We start from the raw sequence: 22,867 nt of genomic DNA, 5'->3' as shown, positions 1-22,867 counted from the left end.
GTTCCGTTCATGCGTAGAAAATCTATAGTTTACGTCACGTATATTATAGATTTTTTGCGCATAATGCATGAAACGGAACAACGCAGCCCAATTCTTCAGCTGTTGCACTGTTATCCGGTTTCCGGCATCTTTACGTAGCTGTGGCTAACACGTGAATAAATAACGTAATGCGTAGTGTGGTGTAAATTCTGACGTATATTATTGATACTATTCAAGTCTTTTACTGTTTCAATATGAGCTCGGAAGAAAATAACTTAAATTCTTTGCATAAAGTGTATAAGAATGATCCACTCTTATTCATGACTTACGTCGGAAAGGAGGTTAAGATAATGACGAAAGATAAAAATGTTTACTATGGTATTGTTTATACACTTGATCCGGTATCAGAAAGGTTAGAAAAAAATTGCATTTATTGAATATTTAATCAAATATAATTCTATAATAAATTATTATTAACTTTTAATACTCCAAACTTAATAATGAGATTATTAGAGATATATATTTATGTTTATTATTATGTATGGTGCACGTGCGTGTATGTTTTTTGTTCTCTCATCATAATCTATAATAATTTCACCATTCCTTATCCTTGTTAAATTTGAAATAATTAATTTTGACTAATTACAAATAATATTATTTTACAGCATTGTTCTTTTACATCCACAAACAGATACACAGTATCATTTAAAAATAATATTCAACCATGCCATTAAAGATATCGAGGTAAAATCGAAAACAGAAAGATTCATACCAGAATTATTCCTGCCTGCAAAACTTTCGCAGACGATGATTACTAAAAGAAAAAATATCGTTATGCAATTATTATTGAATAACCGATTTCCAGTTAAAGAGGAAAATGATGTTTTATTAATCGAGGATAGTGTATCGATAGAACCTCCATATTATCCTGAAAATTGTACATGTGCTAACAGTATTGTTCTCACTAGAATACAAAATATTTTAACACATATAAATATTGAATAAACTTGCGCTTAACAAAATACAAAATTATGTTAAAGATGCCTTTGTCAAATCATATAGAGAGTGTTTTATTATAGAATTATTAGTGATACTATTACTGTATAAATTAATTGATAATATTACTGTATAAATTAATTTGATTAAGTGATAATATTACTGTATAAATTAATTTGATTAAGTGATAATATTACTGTATAAATTAATTTGGAACAAATTATCAAATTAGAATATTGGAATGCCAATATAATTTGTAAGTTATAAACTAAAAGTGGTACATTTCACAAATTAATTTTTAAAGAACCTAAATGAATAATAGAACTATATCCTCCAGTTAATTTCTGTGACGAATATCCTGTGTACTATATAAATTTAAAATTTAATAGTCCATTTATATGTATTGAAATATGTAAAGGAGTTTCAGTATATAGTTTTAGATTGTATATAATAATATATTTTGCAAAAGCATTTGTATTGCTAATTACAAAAATAGCTTATCTATCATTAGGAATATATATGTTAAATCGAAAGATGTTGCAAAACCCAGTGATTTAATAACTTTCATTTTCTAATCTTTTTCACTGAGGGAGGTATTAAACAAAAATTTCTCTTGGTTTCCTATATATCTTATGCTTCGCAAAGCAATATTTTAATTAAAGTATGATATTAATAGATTTTAAGAATGTTTTAAAGTAAATTCACAATTTTTATATCAATTGATTTGTATATACATATATATTTTTTATATTTATATATGCAAAATAATGTAAAGATTGCGAAAAACTGTCTCACAAGAACAGATGATTATAATAATTGTCTATTTTGTGGAAAAATGAGAACCATTTCACAAATGTGTGATAAAATTACAATTATAATATGTTATCATCATATCATACAGCTATTTATAGGAATAAATGTACATAATTATTCAGTTTAAAATCAATGCAATTATAAGAATGAGAATTTTATATTACACCAGATTAAGAATACTTGTATTAAACGTAGCATTTATAGACAACATAAAATTAGAATATCTCATATTAAATGTATAATTAGTAGACTCATTGGTTTATGTCTTGTTGTAGTTTGGATTTATTGGATTGTCAAGAATCTCTTATTAGATTATATGTAATACAAGATTTAAAATTAATGTGATTAACATAATATAATTTGTGGTAATAAACAGCCTCATTCAGCAACAAATATTGGATACACTTTATACACAAAATGTTAAACTATTCAATTGGAAATGTAAAAGTAGCATAACTGAAACACTTCTCAAAATAATTACAACATTTAAAGTCTCCAATCTTTTATGTAATCTTTTATGTATATTGGATTTTCATATTTTCAGTTAGTTGTACTTTATACTGTATCTCAAAATTATTTTTAATTCTTAATTTAAACTAGCTATATAAATATATATCGAAATTGTGGAAAAATTTCATGTGTAAATCATGAAGATATATTAGATCTATACGCATATTATACTCTATATTTGCAAATAGTGATGGAATGTTTTTAAAAAGCTTATAGTAATATTTCAAGTTATCAGAAGCTAATTAGTTGATAATAAGTTCATAATAATAAAATCGAATCTATTAATTTTTTTCTAATATATATGTTGATATACATATGTGTATAGTGAGCATAAGCACTTAAATGTTACATATAAAGATTTTTCACTCTAACAAGATTTCTTAGATAGCTTGTTTTATATATTTAATGATACTATGTCAAAATTCAGTTTTATTTTTAATTATAAAAGCAAGACCTAAAGTAATTTTGCTTATCTAAATACAAAATGTTAAAATTTTTTTATTCAAGTTTAGGAATATTAATATGTACACTTGTTTTTTTTTTTATTTGTATCATTTGATATGATAATAAGCGCTTGGTATTTTCCTATAATTGAATAATTTTATTTTTTTTTAAGCTTTAATTTTAAATTATTTAGAACATTTTATGATCCTGAATTTGTGTAAAATAGCAAAATGCAATTAGGCTATATATGATGATGAAAAAGAAACAAGCAAAAACTAAATATTTTATAGCAAATATTACCTTCGTTCGAATTTTTCTTGTTCTCAAACATCGCATCTTTCGATATTGTAAATCAAATAAGTAATTTGACAATTTTGATTTTACTGTGAATTTCAACTAAAACTCAAGTATCTTTTCATTCTTATTTCAGATCACATAATTTCACACAAATCATTTGAATCTGTGTTCAAAATGCAATAAGACATAATAAATTTGACAAATTTCACATTGAATATTTATAAGAATTAAAATTATGTGTTTTGCTTTCTCTTCTCTTTATATCTAATTTTTTTCCGTTTACAATCATACATAATGATGAAAATATGATTGTATCTTTTACGCAGATTCTCACATGTTATATTCTAATATCATTTGATTTATCAGTCATCATCATGTCTTTTCATAAATATTAAGAGATCATAATGGTGGCAGTATATTTAATGAAATAAAAATGAAGTTTCAAACACTGATCATTGAAAGTGACTCAATGAAGTAATTTGAGATATTTTTATTGTTCTATTGTTTATCATCAATGTTACGTATTATCTCTCATTTAAGGTTTGTACATAAAAAATTGTTATAAAAAAAAAAATATGTCAAGTACCAAAATTTTAAAAAGCTATTTTAAAGACAAATATTAGACATTCACTTAGCAATAGGAATAGTATTGATATGTGACATTTACTTAAATATAAGACTGAAAAATCTATCGATTTTAACGAATATTGAAATTTATAACAATAATCAGTTTTTTTAGAGATTAATGTTTTAGATACTTCCAATTGATCAATTCTACGTTAACAATTCAAAGAAATTTGACTTTACTGGAGATGTTATACATCAATTATAAATATGCATCCAAATGTAAAGATGCAATTATGAAACTGATCTGCGTTAAATTACATGGAATGTAACAATAATATGCGAAAATTGCTTTTTGTACAAAAGCATTTTTTTTTAATGCTTTTGTACAAAAGGCAATTTTCGCATATAAATAAAGAAAACAAACACATTCTAGATAGTTATCCAACGATATAAAAATATGTATAATCATGGTTAATTGTAATAAGGAATATACACAAAGTGCATGGACCTATTCATTACATATTCAGACTTGTAGATGGTTCATAGACGTAGTATACATGAACTCCGCATATGGCCAAAAAAGTGTAGCCAACATATAGAAAGAGACAGATGATCTAACCCCTTTGTTCTTTGTCTCTCTCTGTGTAGACAAAAAAATAAAAAGAAAGAGAGAGAAGAAAGAGCTCCTCTATTCTCGTTCATTTTCTAGATATTGGCTTCACTCAATTAGACGGCAAAACAAAGTGCATGCAGAGTCCATGTATACTACGTCCATGTTCCTGTCTATCGACTTTTCCATCATATAACGCAATATAAGTGAGCGAATAAACGAATGTTAACTTAAGCGAGGTAAATAAGTGACTTTACAGTGGCGTAAGATACGTTTGCATACACAGTTGGCCAAAATAGGAAATTCAATGTATGAGTCCTACTACTCGCGATATTTATATTAACCTTTGTATTTTAATGCGATCTTATGTTAAAATTGAATATTTTTTCTATGTGAATACTGTGAGAATTTGCACATAATAAAGTTAACAATATGTACAATATACTTTGTTAACATAGGCATTTGATGATATCGTTTGTTTGCTCGTCCAACACATATCAATTATCATTGTGCTATAAGTGTATGAACCACTATAAATATCAATACATTCGCATCATTATAAAAGCACGAGCATTTGTTGTAATAATTATAAGTCTTCTTATTTAATTGAATTATGAACGAATGCATTATATCTACATTTATTTTGTGGCATTTTAAAGCTCTTGGTTATTTCAGTTTATTCTCCACAGAAATAAATTGCTTAACGATTTATTACTTTATGAGGTAGATCATTCCGTTTCGTTGTCGGAATAATATTCTATTTTCGTCGCAATACGAGGTTTTTTCGAATATCTTAATCCTAATTTATCCGCGATCTTTTCAATATGTGACAGTACCTGAAATATACAATAACTTAAATTAGAATAACAAACTTCTCGACTTAGCAGTGTTACACTTACATAATCAAGTTGTTCCTTTGTATGCGCAGCAGAGAGACAAAATCTAATTCTGCCTTGCATTAATGGTGTTGCCGGGAAACCAACACCGACGGTTGCAATGTTACACGTCGTTAGAGTACGGATCACTGCACTGTGTTGAGAATATCGTAAAAATATATATTTTTTAAATTAAATTTGTATTGCATTATTGTATTATTTTTTATTATATCTTCAAATATACTGTCATATAGATATTAGAAGTGACGAATTAAATATTGAAAATAACATTCTCATCTACTTACGCAATTTTAGAATATAAATAAACTAGCATAGGCACAACGGGCGAATCCTCATTTCCATAAGTTATAACTCCGATTTGATTTAATCTGCGTCTAAAATATCTTGTATTCCTAGCTAATTGTTTGATACGTCTTTCACCGGCATCGGTACCATCTTCTCCCATAATGATTCGCATTGACGTAATAATTTGTTGCGTAACGGGCGGAGACATCGATGCCGTGTACGTATGCGCGTGACTATGTATTCTTATATGATTTATTAATGCCTGAAACAAAACACTTGATTAAAAAACTGCAAAAATCAAACGTTAATAATGGAATATAAATCATTAAAGATATTACTTTCGTCCCAGCTATATATCCACCCGCCGAGGCAAAGCTTTTCGTGAACGTTCCCATGAGTATATCGATTTCGCGTGGATCGACGCCGTAATAATCGCTAACTCCTCTTCCATTCTTTCCTATAGCACCTGTACTATGCGCTTCATCCACGTAAATATAGGCCTATTTGATAATGAGAAAGGTTTATTAATCGTAACATGGTTAAAAAAGGGGAGTAGCAGTTAAAATAGTCGTCATTATTCTTACGAACTTTGTATTTCTTTTTTAATTCTAATATATCGGGCAGATGAACAATTGAGCCTTCCATAGAGTAAACGCCTTCGACAACGATAACTATCTTTTTCCAAGGTTCACTAGTTACCGGCTGTCCGAAAACAATGGCCTTTTTCAAACATTCTTCCAAGTGTTTCACATCTGTGATAAATCATGATTTCTTTGTACTTCTAAGAGTAACAAAAAATAGTTATGCGCATTGTAAATGTAACTATTGTGTTTACTGTTATGTTTGAAGATCTGTATCACTGCACCAGATAGCCGAAGCCCAAGTATAAGTGAAGCGTGATTTTTTTCATCACTGAGAACGAGACAACCCTTGCTGACTAAAGAGGGCAGATTTAAAGAATTCGTTGCGAATCCCATCCCAAATACTATAGCATCTTCGACTCCCAGAAATTTTGCAGTTAATTTTTCTAATTCATCATGTATCGGCATAGTCCCTTGAAACAATAAAAAATTATACTTTTACTCGATTTCTCTTATAAATGCATACCTACATAAAATTGTTTTGTTTAAAAAAATATAATATGGAGCTCTGTTAATAAATCAGTCATCGAATTATAAAAAAATTAATACATTTTTAAATAATCAAATTTTAGTAATTATAATTCGATACAAAATTTTTCCTGCTTCCTAATTAAACACTAACTATAATTTATTATAAACGTTGTATATTTATTTTGTAATAAGCGCTTATTATTTTATCATTTTATGTATTTGTCACACACAAATAGAGATAGAATGCTCTTATTACATGGATATCAATTTAATTTTTTATAACAAAGAAGATAAAGAAGAAATAAACTGTCTTCTAAATACAACAATTTTTATTTTATGCTTCCTCATGATAATATGATTAATTACTATTTAGTCACACAATATTTTTTATCATTGCAAATATTTTATTCGTCTTTTCACTTAGAAGAAAACGTTACATAATAAAAACATCTCGAGTTATTTACCTAATTCAACACGTGTACTGCCAGTGGCACAGCCAAACTTCTTGAGCGTTTCTATGCTTTCCTCAGCACACTTACCACTCGCCTCGGCAAACCCTAAATAATTGTAAGAGCCCAAGTTTATACATTGCGTTTCAGTTCCAGTAAATCTGTCAGAATTAAAAAATTCAAGATTTCAATTCTATTGATATATGGTATCATTTTTGTACGTAGTGAAACTTACTGAAACGTCCATCCGTAATCATTAGTGACTCGATCTTTTAATGTTACGATTGCACCGGGCACAGAACATATCGGTCTATCCCAACAATCTTTGACTCTTCTGTAGACGTATCTAAGATAAAATTTCTCAAAATTGTCATAAAGCGGCGCATATCCCTAAAAATATATATTTATTATAGGATAGTATGTTAATATTAAATAATATATCATAAACGTTCTGTAGAAATTTTGTAGAAATAATATATACATTGTATATAAAAAAATATATTTGTTATATATATATATATATATATATACACATACACAAAGAAACAATAATTATTGACATTAAAAAAGGTATTAATTTTATGTAACAAAAATTATTTTCTATAAAATAAGATAAATAAGATAAAGTAAGATAAATTTTACATATCATTATGAAATTCCTATTAATGGCACATAATAGTTTCATTTATTTATATGATACTCATAAGAGAATATTCTAATATATTGATGTCAAAGAAAGTAGGTATTTTATAAAAATGTTTTTATTATAGATTTATATTTATTTATTACATTCTATATATACTATCTTTATAAATTTATATTATAAGAAAATATAAGTAATTATCATTGTACCTGCCTATTTTTTTCAGTAGCAACCTTCGGAATAAAGAATAATTGATTGATAAATCCCAGGAACATGAGAATATAGAAACCGAGATATGTAAGTGCTGCTGTGATGAATGGAACTTTTTCGAAAGACTCTTTCGATGGTGATTTTTGTAATTTCATTTTTTTAGGAGTATGGGAGAACTGCAATAAAAATTTGTACATTCAATTATATAGCCGAAGAAAATATATATACATGTATATTAAAAGTTTAAAACATTAAAAGCGATACGATATAATAATAAAAATTACGCATCAAAAAAATACTTTAAAATTTTATTATTCTTTGCATATCTTTGCGTGTCAGGAGGAAATATGAAAAATAATAAATATTATAAGGAAATATGAAGTACATATACGGATATATGATAAATTTCGAAGAAAATAAGTAAAAGAATATTAAATATCAACAATAAGATTCAATACTCGCGATTATGATATGGTAATCTTTGCTTTATCAAAGAGAGTTATGTCTACGCTGCAATACGATTAAAACACGATTCGCAGTATAAGGTTGCGATCGTATTTCATTTTCATTCGGAACGCATATTTTTACATAGATAATTAACCTTGCGATGTATTGTTAAAAAGGTGTCAACCTCTAGTATCTGCAAAACAATTCGAGTCTCTTAAAACTGCAAAATTTATAAAAGAGAAACGACAAAATTTTCGACATTTGATTTTACAAAAATAGAAAAAGAGATATGAGGGATCAAATAAATAAATACAATTATTGCATGTCCTCTTATCTACAAATTTTTTAATCTAGTTGGAAATTATTAATCTTTAATTAAAATTCCTCGAAACACTTATAAAATCTTCAAATAATTAATAGATGAAGAAGCTAATAAACTAAACACATTCTATACTTTGATAAAACTTTATCATTTAATTATACAATATGAAAAATTAGCTGATTTAGTTGAATTAGCTAAATGACTTCTGAAATCTTATTTTTGTTAATGAAAAATAATCTTTTAAAAATCTTTGGAAAATCAATATTTAAAAAGAAAATATGAATTTCTCTCTCTTTGGAGCATTTTATGTATAGATTATATTTTAGATTGCTTAGAAAATAGACTCGCTTGACAAAATAATTTAGCATCCTTATTATTGTGATCAATTTTCGAAGAAATATAAAGAATCATGCTATGGTGGCATAACATAGTTTCACATTTTGTGCTGATTACTGAAAATTGTCAGATTTGCTCGACTGCTCGACCATGAAGGATCGTAACACATATGCTTTAAATGGTGCTCAAACGATAACCAGTTTTTCTACATGTAATGTCTTAGAAATGTTTATTTCTTCCCTCACTTATATCATGTTTATCATTTCTTACTTATCGCGTTAATAACATCTATCAAGAGAGTCAAAATAAATTATGTATTTGTAAATTCTGCAAAATCTATTCGAACAAACTTCTGAAAAAGAAAGAAAATTTTCATATTTTCACATTTGAATTGACAAAATAGCAATATACTATGTATATGCTATCTTATTTTATCAGTTATTGGAACGCGAAGTATGAGACATTAAATTTAAGAGTCGTCATATCGTAATCTTTGTTAATGTTGATTATAGGATTGATAGCGATTTCCGCGTGACCTAAGTATTTATAAGCTTTAGAGTTTGCACATAAGGACAAGTAATCTCGAGGTCGCATCTTAAAGAGTATTACCATCTAAAGAGGCGGTAAGTGTGCCATTTGCATTATTTAATAAAATTTTTTTTAACGAAAAGAGAAACAATGCTTCGACTATTTTGCAGCAAATCGATACTATAAATATCCTGTACAGTTCCGCGCGAATACATTGATTATATATATTGTGTTATTTTCTTTAGTTAGTTGTAAATTTTATTAATTACATTTATTATAATGTAAAAAACTCGTATATTCAGTTTATATACATGTTGCTATAAATTAAAATAAATTAAAAATTTTCCCTCTATATATAATTATATTTTTTTAATATCTATATTTCCAGAAAGAAAGTAATTGATATATAAATCGGATAATATCAAGAAATTTAATCTTTCAAATTTATGAGAATTGTTATTCCAATGATAGTACATGTGTCCTGTTACTAAACAAAAGATAATGGTAGAGTGTAAAATTAAAAATGGAATGAAAAAATATAACTGAAATTCATCCTATACAAGTTTTTATTTTACATTATCTTTATGCTGTTATTTTATATCTTATATTACTAATATTTTTATTACTATTATATTACTACTATTTTATCTAGTTTTATTCATCCTTTACTTAAGATAAAATCTAATGTCTCTCTAAAAAGAATAAAATTTTTAATTTTTTTAATACGATAATTTTCCCATGAATTTTTATCGTAATCTTAAAAGTAGTACCTAAAATGTTACTCGTACATTTCAATTTATTATCGTTTAAATTTGATATTTGTTGAAATATTGTATTTAATTGAAGTTTTATATTTAAACGCTGTTTAATTAATCTTTAGTTTCTTGCAATAAATATATTATAAAAAATAATACTGTATGTTTTTAAAACATGTTCTGAAAATTCTTAATTTTAATTGCAAATTTCAACATACGAAAAACTTACAAGTCACTATTACTTAATCATTATAATTGATATGCATTTAATCATTATAATTATCATATACATTTAATCATTATTATTATCGCTTTAAAACTAAATTTACTTTTAGAATTAAATTTACTAGATAAATCTTTTTTGCAAACGAAGATTTTGAAAAATTTTAAAAGATTTTGCACTCCTTTCTGAATAAAAAAATATATGACATGGATAATAGATTATAAGAATAATAGATTATAATTCATAGAAATAATAATTAAATTAATTTGACAAGTTTTTTTTTAATTCACTCGATCAAATTCAATTTTCGGTATACTTACTGTACATAATTTCGAAAAGGTACACCTGACGTTTTTATAACATTTTATATACATCATCTTCGTAAAAATTGTATTTTTATATGAGAGATTTATATATATGTATATTAAAAAAATTATTGATAATAATAACGGTATCGCCATGTGACTCGCGAGTGCCCGAGGAAGAGACGGTGCGATGCGACTGGACGCAGAGAATCGTAACAAGATTACATACATCATGATATATAGATCGGATCAGGTGAGACGAGGTCAAATCGGGTAGCCAATACGAGGGGCGGCTGTCCAGAGCTCCGGCTACTTACGTGTACGTGGCCGTTACTCGTCGAGGTGTAACCGTTGATTCTGCCGGCCTCCTCGGCGCCGCGAAACGTTAAACCGTTTCGCAGCGACGACGACGTCTCCTTCTCGCACGTGTTGACGGCGCGCAACCTCGTGGTCGTCGTCGTCGCCATCGCCGATCCCAACTTGATCCGCGCTCTGACGTTGGCCGAATCCACCGAGGACGACGATGATCCCACGCTCGACTCGAGGCGAGAGCCACCGGGCAACGAGACGGGCGGCGGACGTCGCGATGCGTCGCGGTACTCGTCGCCACCACTCATCGCTCGCTACTCACACCACCGTTCCACGTCCGGTCGTAGTAATCACGAACCATACGAACGTGTCATGGCGTCGATCGGCGCCTGCGCGCGCCGCACCGCTGCGACAAAAGATCTCCTTTCCTGTGCCGCTGCCGCGTCGCCTTGCGTCGTTTTGCGACGCCCTGCGACGATGCGACGAGCCTTTTATACGCGGAGCCTTTTATCTCGTGCGCGTTGCGCCGCACTACGTCCAGTTTCCGTCTCTCTTCTTCTCTATCTTCTCGCCTCTCCCGCTCCTACTACGGCAAAGTCTTTGGGTGAAAACAGGTCACGTTAAATCCTACTAAATTGCGCTTACATACTTTTGCGTTTCTCTCCTACTTATGGCAATGTATGTGCGTATGTTAATTCTATTCTCTCTATTTCGTCTCTGTTGAAAATCTTGAAATGTGAAACGAATGAAAAGAATAAAAGTTTGACGAGAAAGAGAGACTTGCAAACTGAATTTCAAGCAGTTGAATAAATAATAGAATTAATCTTTAGCTAATTTCAAGTCAAGTTTATGATAATTTTACTTTGAGGTTATATGCATATTTCTTTGTAGCATTTTGCATTTAAGAATTACATTTAATAATTAATTATAGGTTTTTCGACATTTTTCTTGAGCAAAGGTCGATTCTAAATTGACCAATCAGTCAAAATCAGTCGGTAAAAAAATACGGTGGTAAAGAAATATTCACGTACGTATTGGAGGGGAAAAAGAAGGACAAAGTTGCATACAAGATATGTAGAAAGTGCACAAAGAGATGCATGAAGAGTTTCAATGTATAATCTCTCGTATAACGTCGTAAGGATAATAGGTAAAATATTTAAAATGATAAAAAAATCCAAAAATCTACACTCTGTTCCTGTCAGTTGCACCCTCTGTGCTCCACATTACACACACTTTTCGTACTTGAAATAAAATTGCAAGTACGAAAAGCGCACTGTTGAAAGAATACAGTTTTAACGCACTCGTTTGAGGCGGACCTTTTACGCGCGTGTTCCTCGCTTAAAGTAAAATAGACGTGGAAGAAAAAAGAAAATTAACAGAGCGTAAAAAATGCGGTTAAAAAAAACGACTGGATCTATTTGTGTAAATTCGCCTGTCAAATGATCAAGGTCATCATAAATCGAAGTTTCCTCGACTTAATTAGGCTCTCATTTCGTGCACGATGGATTTAAATCCCATTTTCCGCTTGAAAAATCGAAAATCGCGAGGCGGAAACATAAGTCATTGATATTGCACCGATCAGCTGACCGGCCGGCCGGCCGGCTGACACGACCGGTAACACGGTCGGGGACGGTCGTAGCTTACTTCGGTATCTCGGACGAGTGGGGGCGATAGCGGCTACGCGATTGGTCCGTGTCGCTCGGTGCGACGGGAGAGGGCGACAGACCCTTCGCGATGGGGAGTGCGCTTCGCTGAATTCACCCGTCGTCGCGATCGCGAATACTGCCGAATGCTATAAACTCGGCTTTACTCAGCCTTACTGGTCCGCGCTTCGAAGCCAACACCCGAGTGTGACGCGTGTGAGTTTTCTCTCCGTCGAGTCGTCTCGTCCTTGGCGCTCGTTAACCGGTCGACGGCGACGACGCGCGCGAGAAGTCGACGAGTCTCCCGGACTCGAGTTCGGAGTCATCCGCATCTCCCGCGAGTCGACGAAAGGAGGCCATAGGAAGCGAGGGACGCGACGCGGCGCGGTGGTGAGCGGTCAGGGCAGCAAGGACGTCGGATGTGCCCCACTGAAGTGCTGCGAAGGCGAGCAACGACAGCGGCAGCAGGTGGGAGTAGCAGCCGCTCCTCGTACCTGGCTTTTATGAGTGCGTAGGGAGGCGTCGCGCAACATTCCGCGCACAAGCAACGTTGTGTGCCGGGAGATTGTAAAGCTTTAATCAGCCAACTCATTCGCTCGGTGAGTCATCGTCGGTTGCCAAACGCGCGGATCGAATCGCCATCGTTCTGGAGCCGAGGATGGACCCGGAACGGATCCAGTATCCGCCCAACGGCGAGCCGCTCAAGAGGGACCACGATTCCGTCGACGACTTCGAGCATCTCGGCCACGACGGTTCCCCGGATGACGGTTCCCGTTCGGAGCAGTATCAGCAGCAGCAGCAGCAGCCGTTGCGACTGATTGACGCGCCACGTGTCGATGATCTGCTGCACATCAGCGACTCCTTCCAGGCATCGGACTCCGTGCTACCGAGCGCGCTCGTCGACGTCGAAACAAAGCCCGTGCCCGCGACGCCGCCGCCTTCCGCGGATTTTGACAAGTGCGAGGCCATGGCGCAGTCGTCGGATCCGTTCCAGCGGCCGCTGGACCCGGTCGATCCCAAACTGGCCAGCATGGCGTTCGTCGAGACCGAACGGACCTACGCACCCGCGCATCAATTTCGCGACGACGACGGCAACGAGGTCGAGAACGAGAAGCTAGACCTCCAGGTACCGTTGTTACCGATCTCGACCGCAACAGCTGACAGCGACGTTCCGTCAGCGACGAAAGCCGACAGCAAGGTCCAACCCCTCGAGGAACGCGAAGATATCGCGAATCTGGGGACCGATCAGGATAAAGTCATTCCGAGCGGTACCGATCAAGCCGACGAGGATCTAGTGCATCGAGACGTAAAATCGTCGGTGCTGCCAATGGCGGAGAAATCACCGGTGGTGGACTTTCTCGGGGATGACGACGCGCCGCCGAAGGAGGATAAAACCAGGAATATTATGGACGACGATTCGTGGAACGTAGTGGAGAAGATGGACGTGAAGCGGGAACAAGGGGGAAAGGAGCCCGAACCGCCGACGAAGCCGCTACCGCCCTTGCCTAAGGAGGTGGATCTCCTGGAGGATAACGTGCGCCAGGACAAGTACGAGATGTCGAACGACTTCCTGATCGCGGAGGCTGCCAAGCTGTCACCGCCGCAGCCACCGCAGCGAAGCAACGATTCGGAGCACGAGAGTGTTAAACGGCGCGAAATGCCGAAATCTAAGGAAACCGATTACGTCTATCCTCGTCCGGTTGGCAAAAAGAAGCAAGAGATCGAGATAGCACCGAAGGAGATATTCAGAGACATGGGATTAGGTGAGTGCGATAAAATCTTTCTTTGTATTCTATTTCAAGGATAACTTCTCGCGAGCTTGTGTATATAAGACTGACAATGAGATAATCGCTGGCTGAAAATCAGTTCGTTTTATTTGCATTGTTTCGTCACTTTCCCAAATTAAATTTAGAGGTCTTGTACTAGAATTTTACGATAAAAATTAAGGAGTAAAATAATTGAAACATTCACGAATTATCTGTAACAGATGTATATTCTATAATATAATCTATATTTTTTATAATATATTCTTTTTAATATATTTTTTATTTTCATTCGTGCAATTGATTGTATCTAATACAGAGAAATATAGATTTCGTATTTTATACAACATATAATTCTTTGCATTTAATATAATCAGTTTTATATATTTCTATTATATATAAATATATATAAATAAAATATATTTAAATCGCATATTTTGCACGTGTGTTTCTTAATTTTTGTCATAAATTTTCATAATAAATGTGCACATTTATTAGGATACGTAAATATACATATTTAAAAATTATTTTTCCCTATCATAATATTTACAAATTTTATTAAAAGTATTATAAAATATGGGCATATATTGTCTCTCATATTTATAGATATAAAAGGAATAACAAGGAGATGAAATAATATAATTTTTTTTTTAATTATTTCTGGAATTATATTATTCTATTTTCTGTTTGATGCGTAATAAATTCGCAAATGATGCAATTCTCTTCACTAATTATCTCTTTGTAATTTTTGTTTCCAGAATATTCTTTATGTTTAATGAATAAATATTTTCCACAATTCATATATTTTTCGCAATTCAAATTAAGATTTTTAAAGATTTATAAGAAAAACAATTTTGTTCTTTCTGTTCTCCTCATCAGTCAATCTGCAGATAATCTTTTTGATCTTATTACAGCATTTGTTGCAAATAATTAAGATAAAATTATTATTATTTATTATTATTATTATTATTATTATTATTATTATTATTATTATTTATACGCTAGGATAGAAATAAAAATTGCTATTAATGAAGATTAGTCTTGGAAATACTGAATAAAATAAAATAATTTAACAGTCTAAAATAAGAAAAAAATAAATGTGAACATAAAACAACGTATTCTCAGCCAGCAATTATACTTAAATATTAGGTATGTAAATATATTCGTTACTTATTTGGAATATTATGTTATTGATATGCTCTTATCTGATTTTAATAAATCCTTATACGTTAAGTTTTTTTTAGTTATTCGATTCTAAAAAATACTTTGATTAACACGATTTCAAATGTTATTGAAGACATATTTCTCGCGTTGGATGACAATCTGAAAAATAATACGGAAAATTTCGAGAGAATTAATATTATTATAACACAAATATCTAAATATACTTTTGCATGATCGATTGCCATATACCATTTAATATTCGTTAGAAACGAAAGAGTCCTGACAAGAAAATGCTAATTAATTTAGAGGCGATGCACAAACTCGACCATGCTTGGAAGCGCTTCCGCTTGGTTACAGCATGCCATTGACGTGATACTTGTTCACCTATCTTTCGTGCTATGCACGATTCTTAAAAATAGCTGTAACCTGCGTATATATTTTTTCCCTACATAATGCCACGCTCTACTTAACGACTAAGGAATAATGCATTCCGCGGAAAACGCGCAGAAAATTGCTGTTAAAGGCAATAACTTCGAGTACAACTAGTTAAGAAGAACGATTAATAATACGTAATCGCAAATTGATCGGCGATGATAACAGTTACGAGCATCATCATATGTATTATGAATCGGAAAAATTTCATTATTGCTTGTTTATATATTTTTTTCAATATTTGCAATTTGTATCTATATGATAATAGTAGATTAATCCTTTAGAGAAAAACATTTTTCTTTGTCTCTCGAAAAAATTTTCTATACGAACAGGATAATAGAAATTTTAGTTTACGAGGTCGCAATTTCATTGCACAATAGTGTCTTGTTAACCGATGATTGTATCGTTCCGTATGGCTTCTGTATGACATCATGGGTTAAAATCACCTTCCGCCGTGCGTTATATCGATCTGTGAGAGACACCTTTCGGTTCTTCATGCATTACGTGTCCTATGAAAAATACGCTGGAAACGCATCATTTTATAAATATAAGGGTGTTTTTCCCGTGTATAATGTATACTTCGTCGTTTATTTATAATGACATGTTATTCTGATGTTTTCTACGAAAACATTTACGGATATCATTTCTTATATGTGATTTCTACATAAAAAATAAGACAAACGGTTATTGAAAAAGGACATTTTTGAATTTTAGTCATTTTTAAGAATATTTTAATAAATTTAAGAAAAAAGCATATATATTTTTAATATTTGTTATATGGTATATTATTTTTTTGTTTTAATTTATTTTAATCTATAATATTTGAAAGAGTTTTACAAAATGTATTATTTAAGTATAGGGTGTCTACATATTTTAGAATATTTTTGAAATATGAGTCAATCTATAAAATCAATTTTTTTCTATGCAATATCAAGGTATTTATATTTTTCGAATAAATGATAGAAAATGAATCGTCGTTAGTACACTGAGAAAAAATTGTAATTATCATGAATTATTGTTATTTTTAGCAATAATTATATTTAAGATTATTATTACTATGCATAAAGTTATTATTATCAATATTATAGTAGTAATAATATTTTAAAAATAGAAATCTCTTAACTATAATTTTTTTTTACGATGGCAATTATAATTGATTCTTTTTCTCAGTAAAGATTTTAATTTTTTCTAAGTAAAAGATAAGATATTCAGGAAAAAAGATCGATGATTATGCATATAATATTAAATAATTTTTATATTTTTTAATCAAATATTTTTTATTTTTAAAAAAGTTTAAATTTTAATTATAGAAGTATAAAATGTCAAGATATACACAAAATTTAAAAATTGCTTACAACAAATTTTCCCAAAATTTCTATGAAAATAGTTTTTAAATTAAACAAAGAAATTAAAAGAGACATATCGTATTTACATGTTTTCATATCTTTATGAGATTTTAAGTTTTATGGGCAATAAAATTTTATTAGCTATTTCTGGTTTCTTCACTGACGTACATTTCATAAATCATGATATTCATCATCGACTGTTATGTATGTAGTAGTATTTCGCATACAAATACTTATACAAATCTATATTTCTTGGAAAGATCTAAATCTATATTGACTTGATAAATGAATATTTTTATACATGATTCATGCCATGTGGATATGTATCCTTCACATTTTTTTTTAGAGAGCGATAGATCGAATTATAAAAACATACAGAAATTGTTCCGGAATATAATATCAAAATATTTTGTAAGATTATAGGAGAGATATTTCTATAATTATTTTTTAGACATAGGGAATGTGTGGAGTATTTAATAAAATTTTGATTTTACACTAAAAAAAGTTCTGTAAATTATTCTTAAAATGGAAATAATCGCGTATTTATGAAGACAAATAAAATAAGTAAAAATAACAAATTATTTTATTTTAATATTGTTATTTTATTTCAATATTGTTTTATTAATAATTTGTAATTTATTTTTATTTTGAGCAGTATATCTCAATTGATTTTTAAATTTCTTCTGTATTCCGACTTTACGTGTATATAAAGTTAATTTAATGAAAAAACTCATAAATAATTAAGAGAGAAAATGCATAAATAGACACGGAACTTTTTAAAATCGGTCAGCATCTCATTGCAGATACTCCTAGATATAGTTCTCTCTCTCTCTCTCTCTCTCTCTCTCTCTCTCTCTCTCTCTCTCTTTGATATGATTAAATCATTTAAAAAATTTTTAACTTCATTTTCGTATTATTAAAGTTTGTAGGAAAATGCATAAATAATCACAAAATTACATGGATATTTATGGATTATAAAGAATGAAACTATGGAATTTGCATGAATTTTTCGTCTCGATATGTCTATAATCATTTATTTATTCATCACTGTACTATTTTAATCAAAATAAATGCCTTTTAAGCTATTTTATAAAATATAAATCAACTATTTCTTCTCTCTCTTAAAATTTTACAAAAAATGATAAAAATATATTTCTTAGAAAATATTATAGAATGAAGTGCTCACTCGTTTAACATTTTAGTTTTTCTAAGATATTTTTTTATTTAATAACAAAAATTATTTGTTCAAAGTGGAGAATTAATAAAAATACAAAATCAAAAAATTATTAATATTATATATTAATTATATATTAATTATCACAAACTTTCACAACATAATATACATTATTATATACTATTTTATACATACCGCATCTATTCTGCAAAAATAGACAATTGTTATATATATGTATATATCAGTTTCTTTATATAATAATAAAAAATCAATTAAAGAATTGATAATCTGTGTGTAAAGATATGATAATTTTATAATTTATGATATTCTATATATTTTTTATCGTAAATATCATTTTGTAAAACTTTCTCAAGTCTATTATAGACTAGAATAAAACAATACAAAAATCAAAGCTTAAATTTATATTCCATACAAATATTAAACATGCCCTTTTATTTAAATAATTTTTGAAAATGAGTGAAATTTGCTTTTAAATAGCACGTAAAATGAAAACAAAGAATTATATTGTATATTTTTCGCTCTACTATTTACCACAGTGTCTTATATGTCCTCTAATTTCAAAATATATACTTTACATTATCTTATTATTTTATTTTATCACTTCGATCTTTCGATTTTGATTTAAATTCGCTCGATTTTCCTTTATGGTGATATTTTAAAAACTTAGTATTTTTTTTTTCATTGATAAATAATATATAAAATTTACATTAGAATCTTGATGATTCTACATCTTTCGTTAGATATTTGCCAAAAAATTCGAAGAAATTCAGGAATTTTTTAATATTTGCAATTTTATACGAAAATATAATTAGTATTTGTGCAAACGAAAGGAGGATATAGAGAACATTTCTTGTAAATATAAAAATAATGTATAATGTATAAGATAATTTTTTATATTTTCATATAGAATAATTTAGTTTTTAAAATGTTTTTATTTATATTTATATTTTTATTTTTCTACATAATGTTAATCTTAATAATTGTTTAACAGTTATTTGATGCTTTATATTCTTAAGTAAAATTTTATTTAAATATCACCAATTAATTTAAATAACACCTTGATAACACCGAGATGTGTCTCACTGTTGCAATACATGTATTTATAATACATTTCTTTGGAATTATTTACGCATTACTTCGCATTACGTCATATTTCGCATTATCCGCATTATTGTGCTTTGACAAGTTTTTACAAGTTCTATAACAAAATAACCCAGACAAGATTAAAACGTCTTAAAAAATAAAAATTATGTCTTGTAACATGTCTTTTAGATGCGCGTGAATAATTCTCTAAAAGTTAAATTTATAATTATTTAATATTTTATATAAATAGGTAATGATTACAAAAAGATAATTTTTTTAATTTAATAAAATAAGTTGTGAAAGTCAAAATTTATTCTTTTAAACCGTGTATGCTTAACGTTTCGGTAATAGAGCACAGTGTATGTACGCGTTTTCGCTTGTGTGCTTGTGTCATTTCTTCCAGTAACTATAGTCATAGTTTATATTAGCAAGAATTTTAAAACAGTTATTAAATAATAATTAGTATTTTTTCCTGAAATTAAGCATTAGTAAACATGCACACAAACTGTCATATAAAGATAAATACTCTAAAGATAGATACAAACTTGTTGCATATGTTCGTATTTTGCAACTTTGTATCATCGTATCGTTGCAAATAAGTACAACAAAAGACTGTAACTTTCTTATATATTTAATTAATTTTATTATTTTTGAATTTAAAATATTCTTTCAGTTTACAATATAAACTTTATACTTTAAAAAAATTTTTTTTAAATTATACTACAAATAGAATTTATACAAATAGAATTATACTACAAATAGAATTTTAGAAATAAGTTTTTATTTACAAGTGTTAATTACAGAGAAAAATTAAAAAAAAAATGTTTATTGATGATAATGGTGATTTAATATTATTATATTCTGTAATTTTGCTTTATATTAATGAATAAATAATTTAAGCTTACAAAAATCAAAATAATCTATTTTTATTTGCTAAATTTAAAAGAAAAGTTAAATTAGAGTTAATTAGTGATTAATTGTTTCGATTACACATAATTTCGCCGCATTACTTAGTTACACAGCGCATTACATAGAATTACTTGGAATTTCCCGATAATTCGCAATACATATACAAATTTTTGATAAATGAGACACCCCTCGGATAACACCAAGAGTAATTGTAAAACTTAATATTTATATACATATACATTTCTTTAGAAAATTTATTTGCGTAATATTTTATTTTTGAACTGTGAAAATTTAGAATTAAATTAAAATTAATTTCTTGTGCTCTGCATAGATTTGCACGCTGTAATTTACAATAGATTTTGTATTTTTGAAACTCTCAAAGCCCTTTTGCTTAAAAATTATAATACTTTTTATTATGACCAAATTATAGAGAATCATTCTATTAAGCATTTTATTGATTGAACTAGTATTAATGATAGAATATTTAAAAAAATTTCAATTGTCCTTCGATAAGAATGATAGTCATTTATGTAAAATAAAAGTGATAATATGATAACGATATTGATAAGAGATATAACTATGAGTTATTTGCATAAATAATCTTTATGTTCTTTTTATAGTATTATAATTTAGTGCCTCAGAAAAGACCTATTTAACTTTTATAGTAATTATGTAGTGAGTGTATCTAGAAATGATCTAGAAATACAGGAAAATTTAATAAATTTTTAAACAAAAATAATCTATATTAGATTGATAAGAAGGTTTCTTACATAAATTAAGAAATAACACTAAAAAATGAATTTTTTTACGTTAAACGCATTGTTGCTTATGCATATATATTATTTGCTTAAAATTTTGAGATTTTTATTGTTTGCTTATGCAGATATATATTATTTGCTTAAAGTTTTGAGATTAAAAATTAATTTTTCTGTATATATTTACATATTACGATGTATCTAACACAGGCATATTCGAATTTCTTACCTCTTTAATTCCGTCTTTCCTCCTTAAATTTTGATTGTTAATTGATCTTCAAATCGATTGATGCGTCAAAACTTTTTCTAAAAATAACACGAAGAATCACGAAGTCATAATATAATGCGTGACAACATAACCACCGTGTTGGATCGTAGTTGAGTAAAGACTGCTTATAGTCTGACCACTCCATTACACTTGTACTTGAGAAGCATATTTGTGGCTATACGTAACTAAGATACGACATATGTTCTTTTTATCTTCGAGAATTATTATCGTTATCACCACCTTATTATCATCCATCGCATGAATTTCACCATCCAATTACGTAGGTTGCGATCTGTTTTCAGTTGACTTTAATTAATAGTGATTTTTCTAATATTTTGTAAGATTCATCTGTAAACATTTTACATTATACTATCAAATTATTTAAAACATATATTCATATATAAATCTATGGACAATTTTTGACAAATTTAACTATTTCTTCTCTTTAATTGTGCATACGTCGTGCATGCGTGCGTACATGCGTACTTCGTACGTACATGCGTACTTGGTACATACGTACGTGCGTGCGTGCATGCGTGGGTGCGCACATTCGCACGTCGTGCGTATCTATGTGTGTGCGAATTAAATTATTAAAATAAAAAAATCCGTGCAAAATATTAGATAAATATGATGATTACGATTTCTTCTTGGCTATATAATATATAGTTTTATTTTATTAATTAATATAATAATAACATGAATCAAATTACATTTATTCACATACATTTTATTTGTTTGTAAAATCCAGAAAGGAAAGTTTTCATCACATTATATAACGCGGCTGAAAAATAGAAATAAACAGATATAGTTCATGAAGAAACGAGAACAATTAATTGGATTCCGTTGCGACATTGCTCTAATCGAGAGTCAAGATCGGGCAGCATCGAATTACGAATTCTTTCCGCATGCGTTAAAGATGATAAAAAAAGCTTTGAGCTCATAATAAAATCAACTCATGGAATATATCGCGTTTATAGACAACTTTAAACTTAGTGAAACTTGCGATCAATGTGTCATTATTTATTTCTCGACTTGTAACATTCATATAGCTTTCGACAAATATAAAATCTAGATAAACATTAGCAAGAAGATAAATAGAGATTTTTGCTATAGAAATTATTATCGCTTAAAATAAATTTGGAGAAGTATTATCTTGTATATTATATAAAAATATTAATTATTATTAAAATTTTAATTATTAATGCGATAAAATGAGGGGTTATTTAATGGTTGTTATGTTAATTGCACATGTTAGTTAATGTTTATGCTTCGA

General features: G+C 29.5%; 3 protein-coding genes across 11 annotated transcripts in view; 2 read left to right on the top strand and 1 right to left on the bottom strand.

Annotated features, from left to right (window-relative positions):
• The first annotated feature begins 7 nt into the window (after positions 1-7).
• On the top strand, positions 8-6,479 carry LOC145963346 (gem-associated protein 6). Its single transcript, XM_083085186.1, has 2 exons — positions 8-391; positions 645-6,479. Exons 1-2 carry the CDS (start codon positions 234-236, stop codon positions 982-984), a joined length of 498 nt encoding a protein of 165 aa, XP_082941312.1. The 5' UTR covers positions 8-233; the 3' UTR covers positions 985-6,479.
• On the bottom strand, positions 4,041-21,713 carry Lace (serine palmitoyltransferase long chain base subunit). Of its 8 annotated transcripts, none has more exons than XM_083084902.1 (11): positions 21,556-21,713; positions 11,045-11,619; positions 7,811-7,987; positions 7,194-7,348; positions 6,974-7,119; positions 6,233-6,451; positions 5,986-6,149; positions 5,736-5,897; positions 5,397-5,659; positions 5,116-5,245; positions 4,041-5,052 (listed from the first exon to the last, which is right to left on the bottom strand). In XM_083084902.1, exons 2-11 carry the CDS (start codon positions 11,342-11,344, stop codon positions 4,945-4,947), a joined length of 1,824 nt encoding a protein of 607 aa, XP_082941028.1. In that variant the 5' UTR covers positions 11,345-11,619; positions 21,556-21,713; the 3' UTR covers positions 4,041-4,944. The 8 variants fall into 8 exon arrangements, with proteins under 8 accessions (XP_082941028.1, XP_082941052.1, XP_082941057.1 ...); XM_083084926.1 differs by having other exon boundaries at positions 11,045-11,634; positions 21,556-21,711; XM_083084931.1 differs by having other exon boundaries at positions 11,045-11,622; positions 21,556-21,711.
• The window catches only part of Rtnl1 (reticulon), a 30,105-nt gene continuing 19,722 nt past the window's right edge, over positions 12,485-22,867 (top strand). Inside the window, exon 1 of one of the 2 annotated variants that reach the window (XM_083084955.1) lies at positions 12,485-14,442. In XM_083084955.1, coding sequence (XP_082941081.1) covers positions 13,338-14,442 — 1,105 coding nt within the window. In that variant the 5' untranslated portion in view covers positions 12,485-13,337. The remainder of the gene's footprint in view (positions 14,443-22,867) is intronic. The other variant, XM_083084946.1, reaches the window with a different exon arrangement.

The sequence above is a fragment of the Camponotus vicinus genome, unplaced genomic scaffold, assembly GCF_025532165.1.
Source record: "Camponotus vicinus isolate PSW18456_S1 unplaced genomic scaffold, iyCamVici1.0 SCAF_1, whole genome shotgun sequence".
NCBI classification, from domain to species: domain Eukaryota; kingdom Metazoa; phylum Arthropoda; class Insecta; order Hymenoptera; family Formicidae; genus Camponotus; species Camponotus vicinus.
This window is presented reverse-complemented; position numbering and strand designations above follow the sequence as displayed.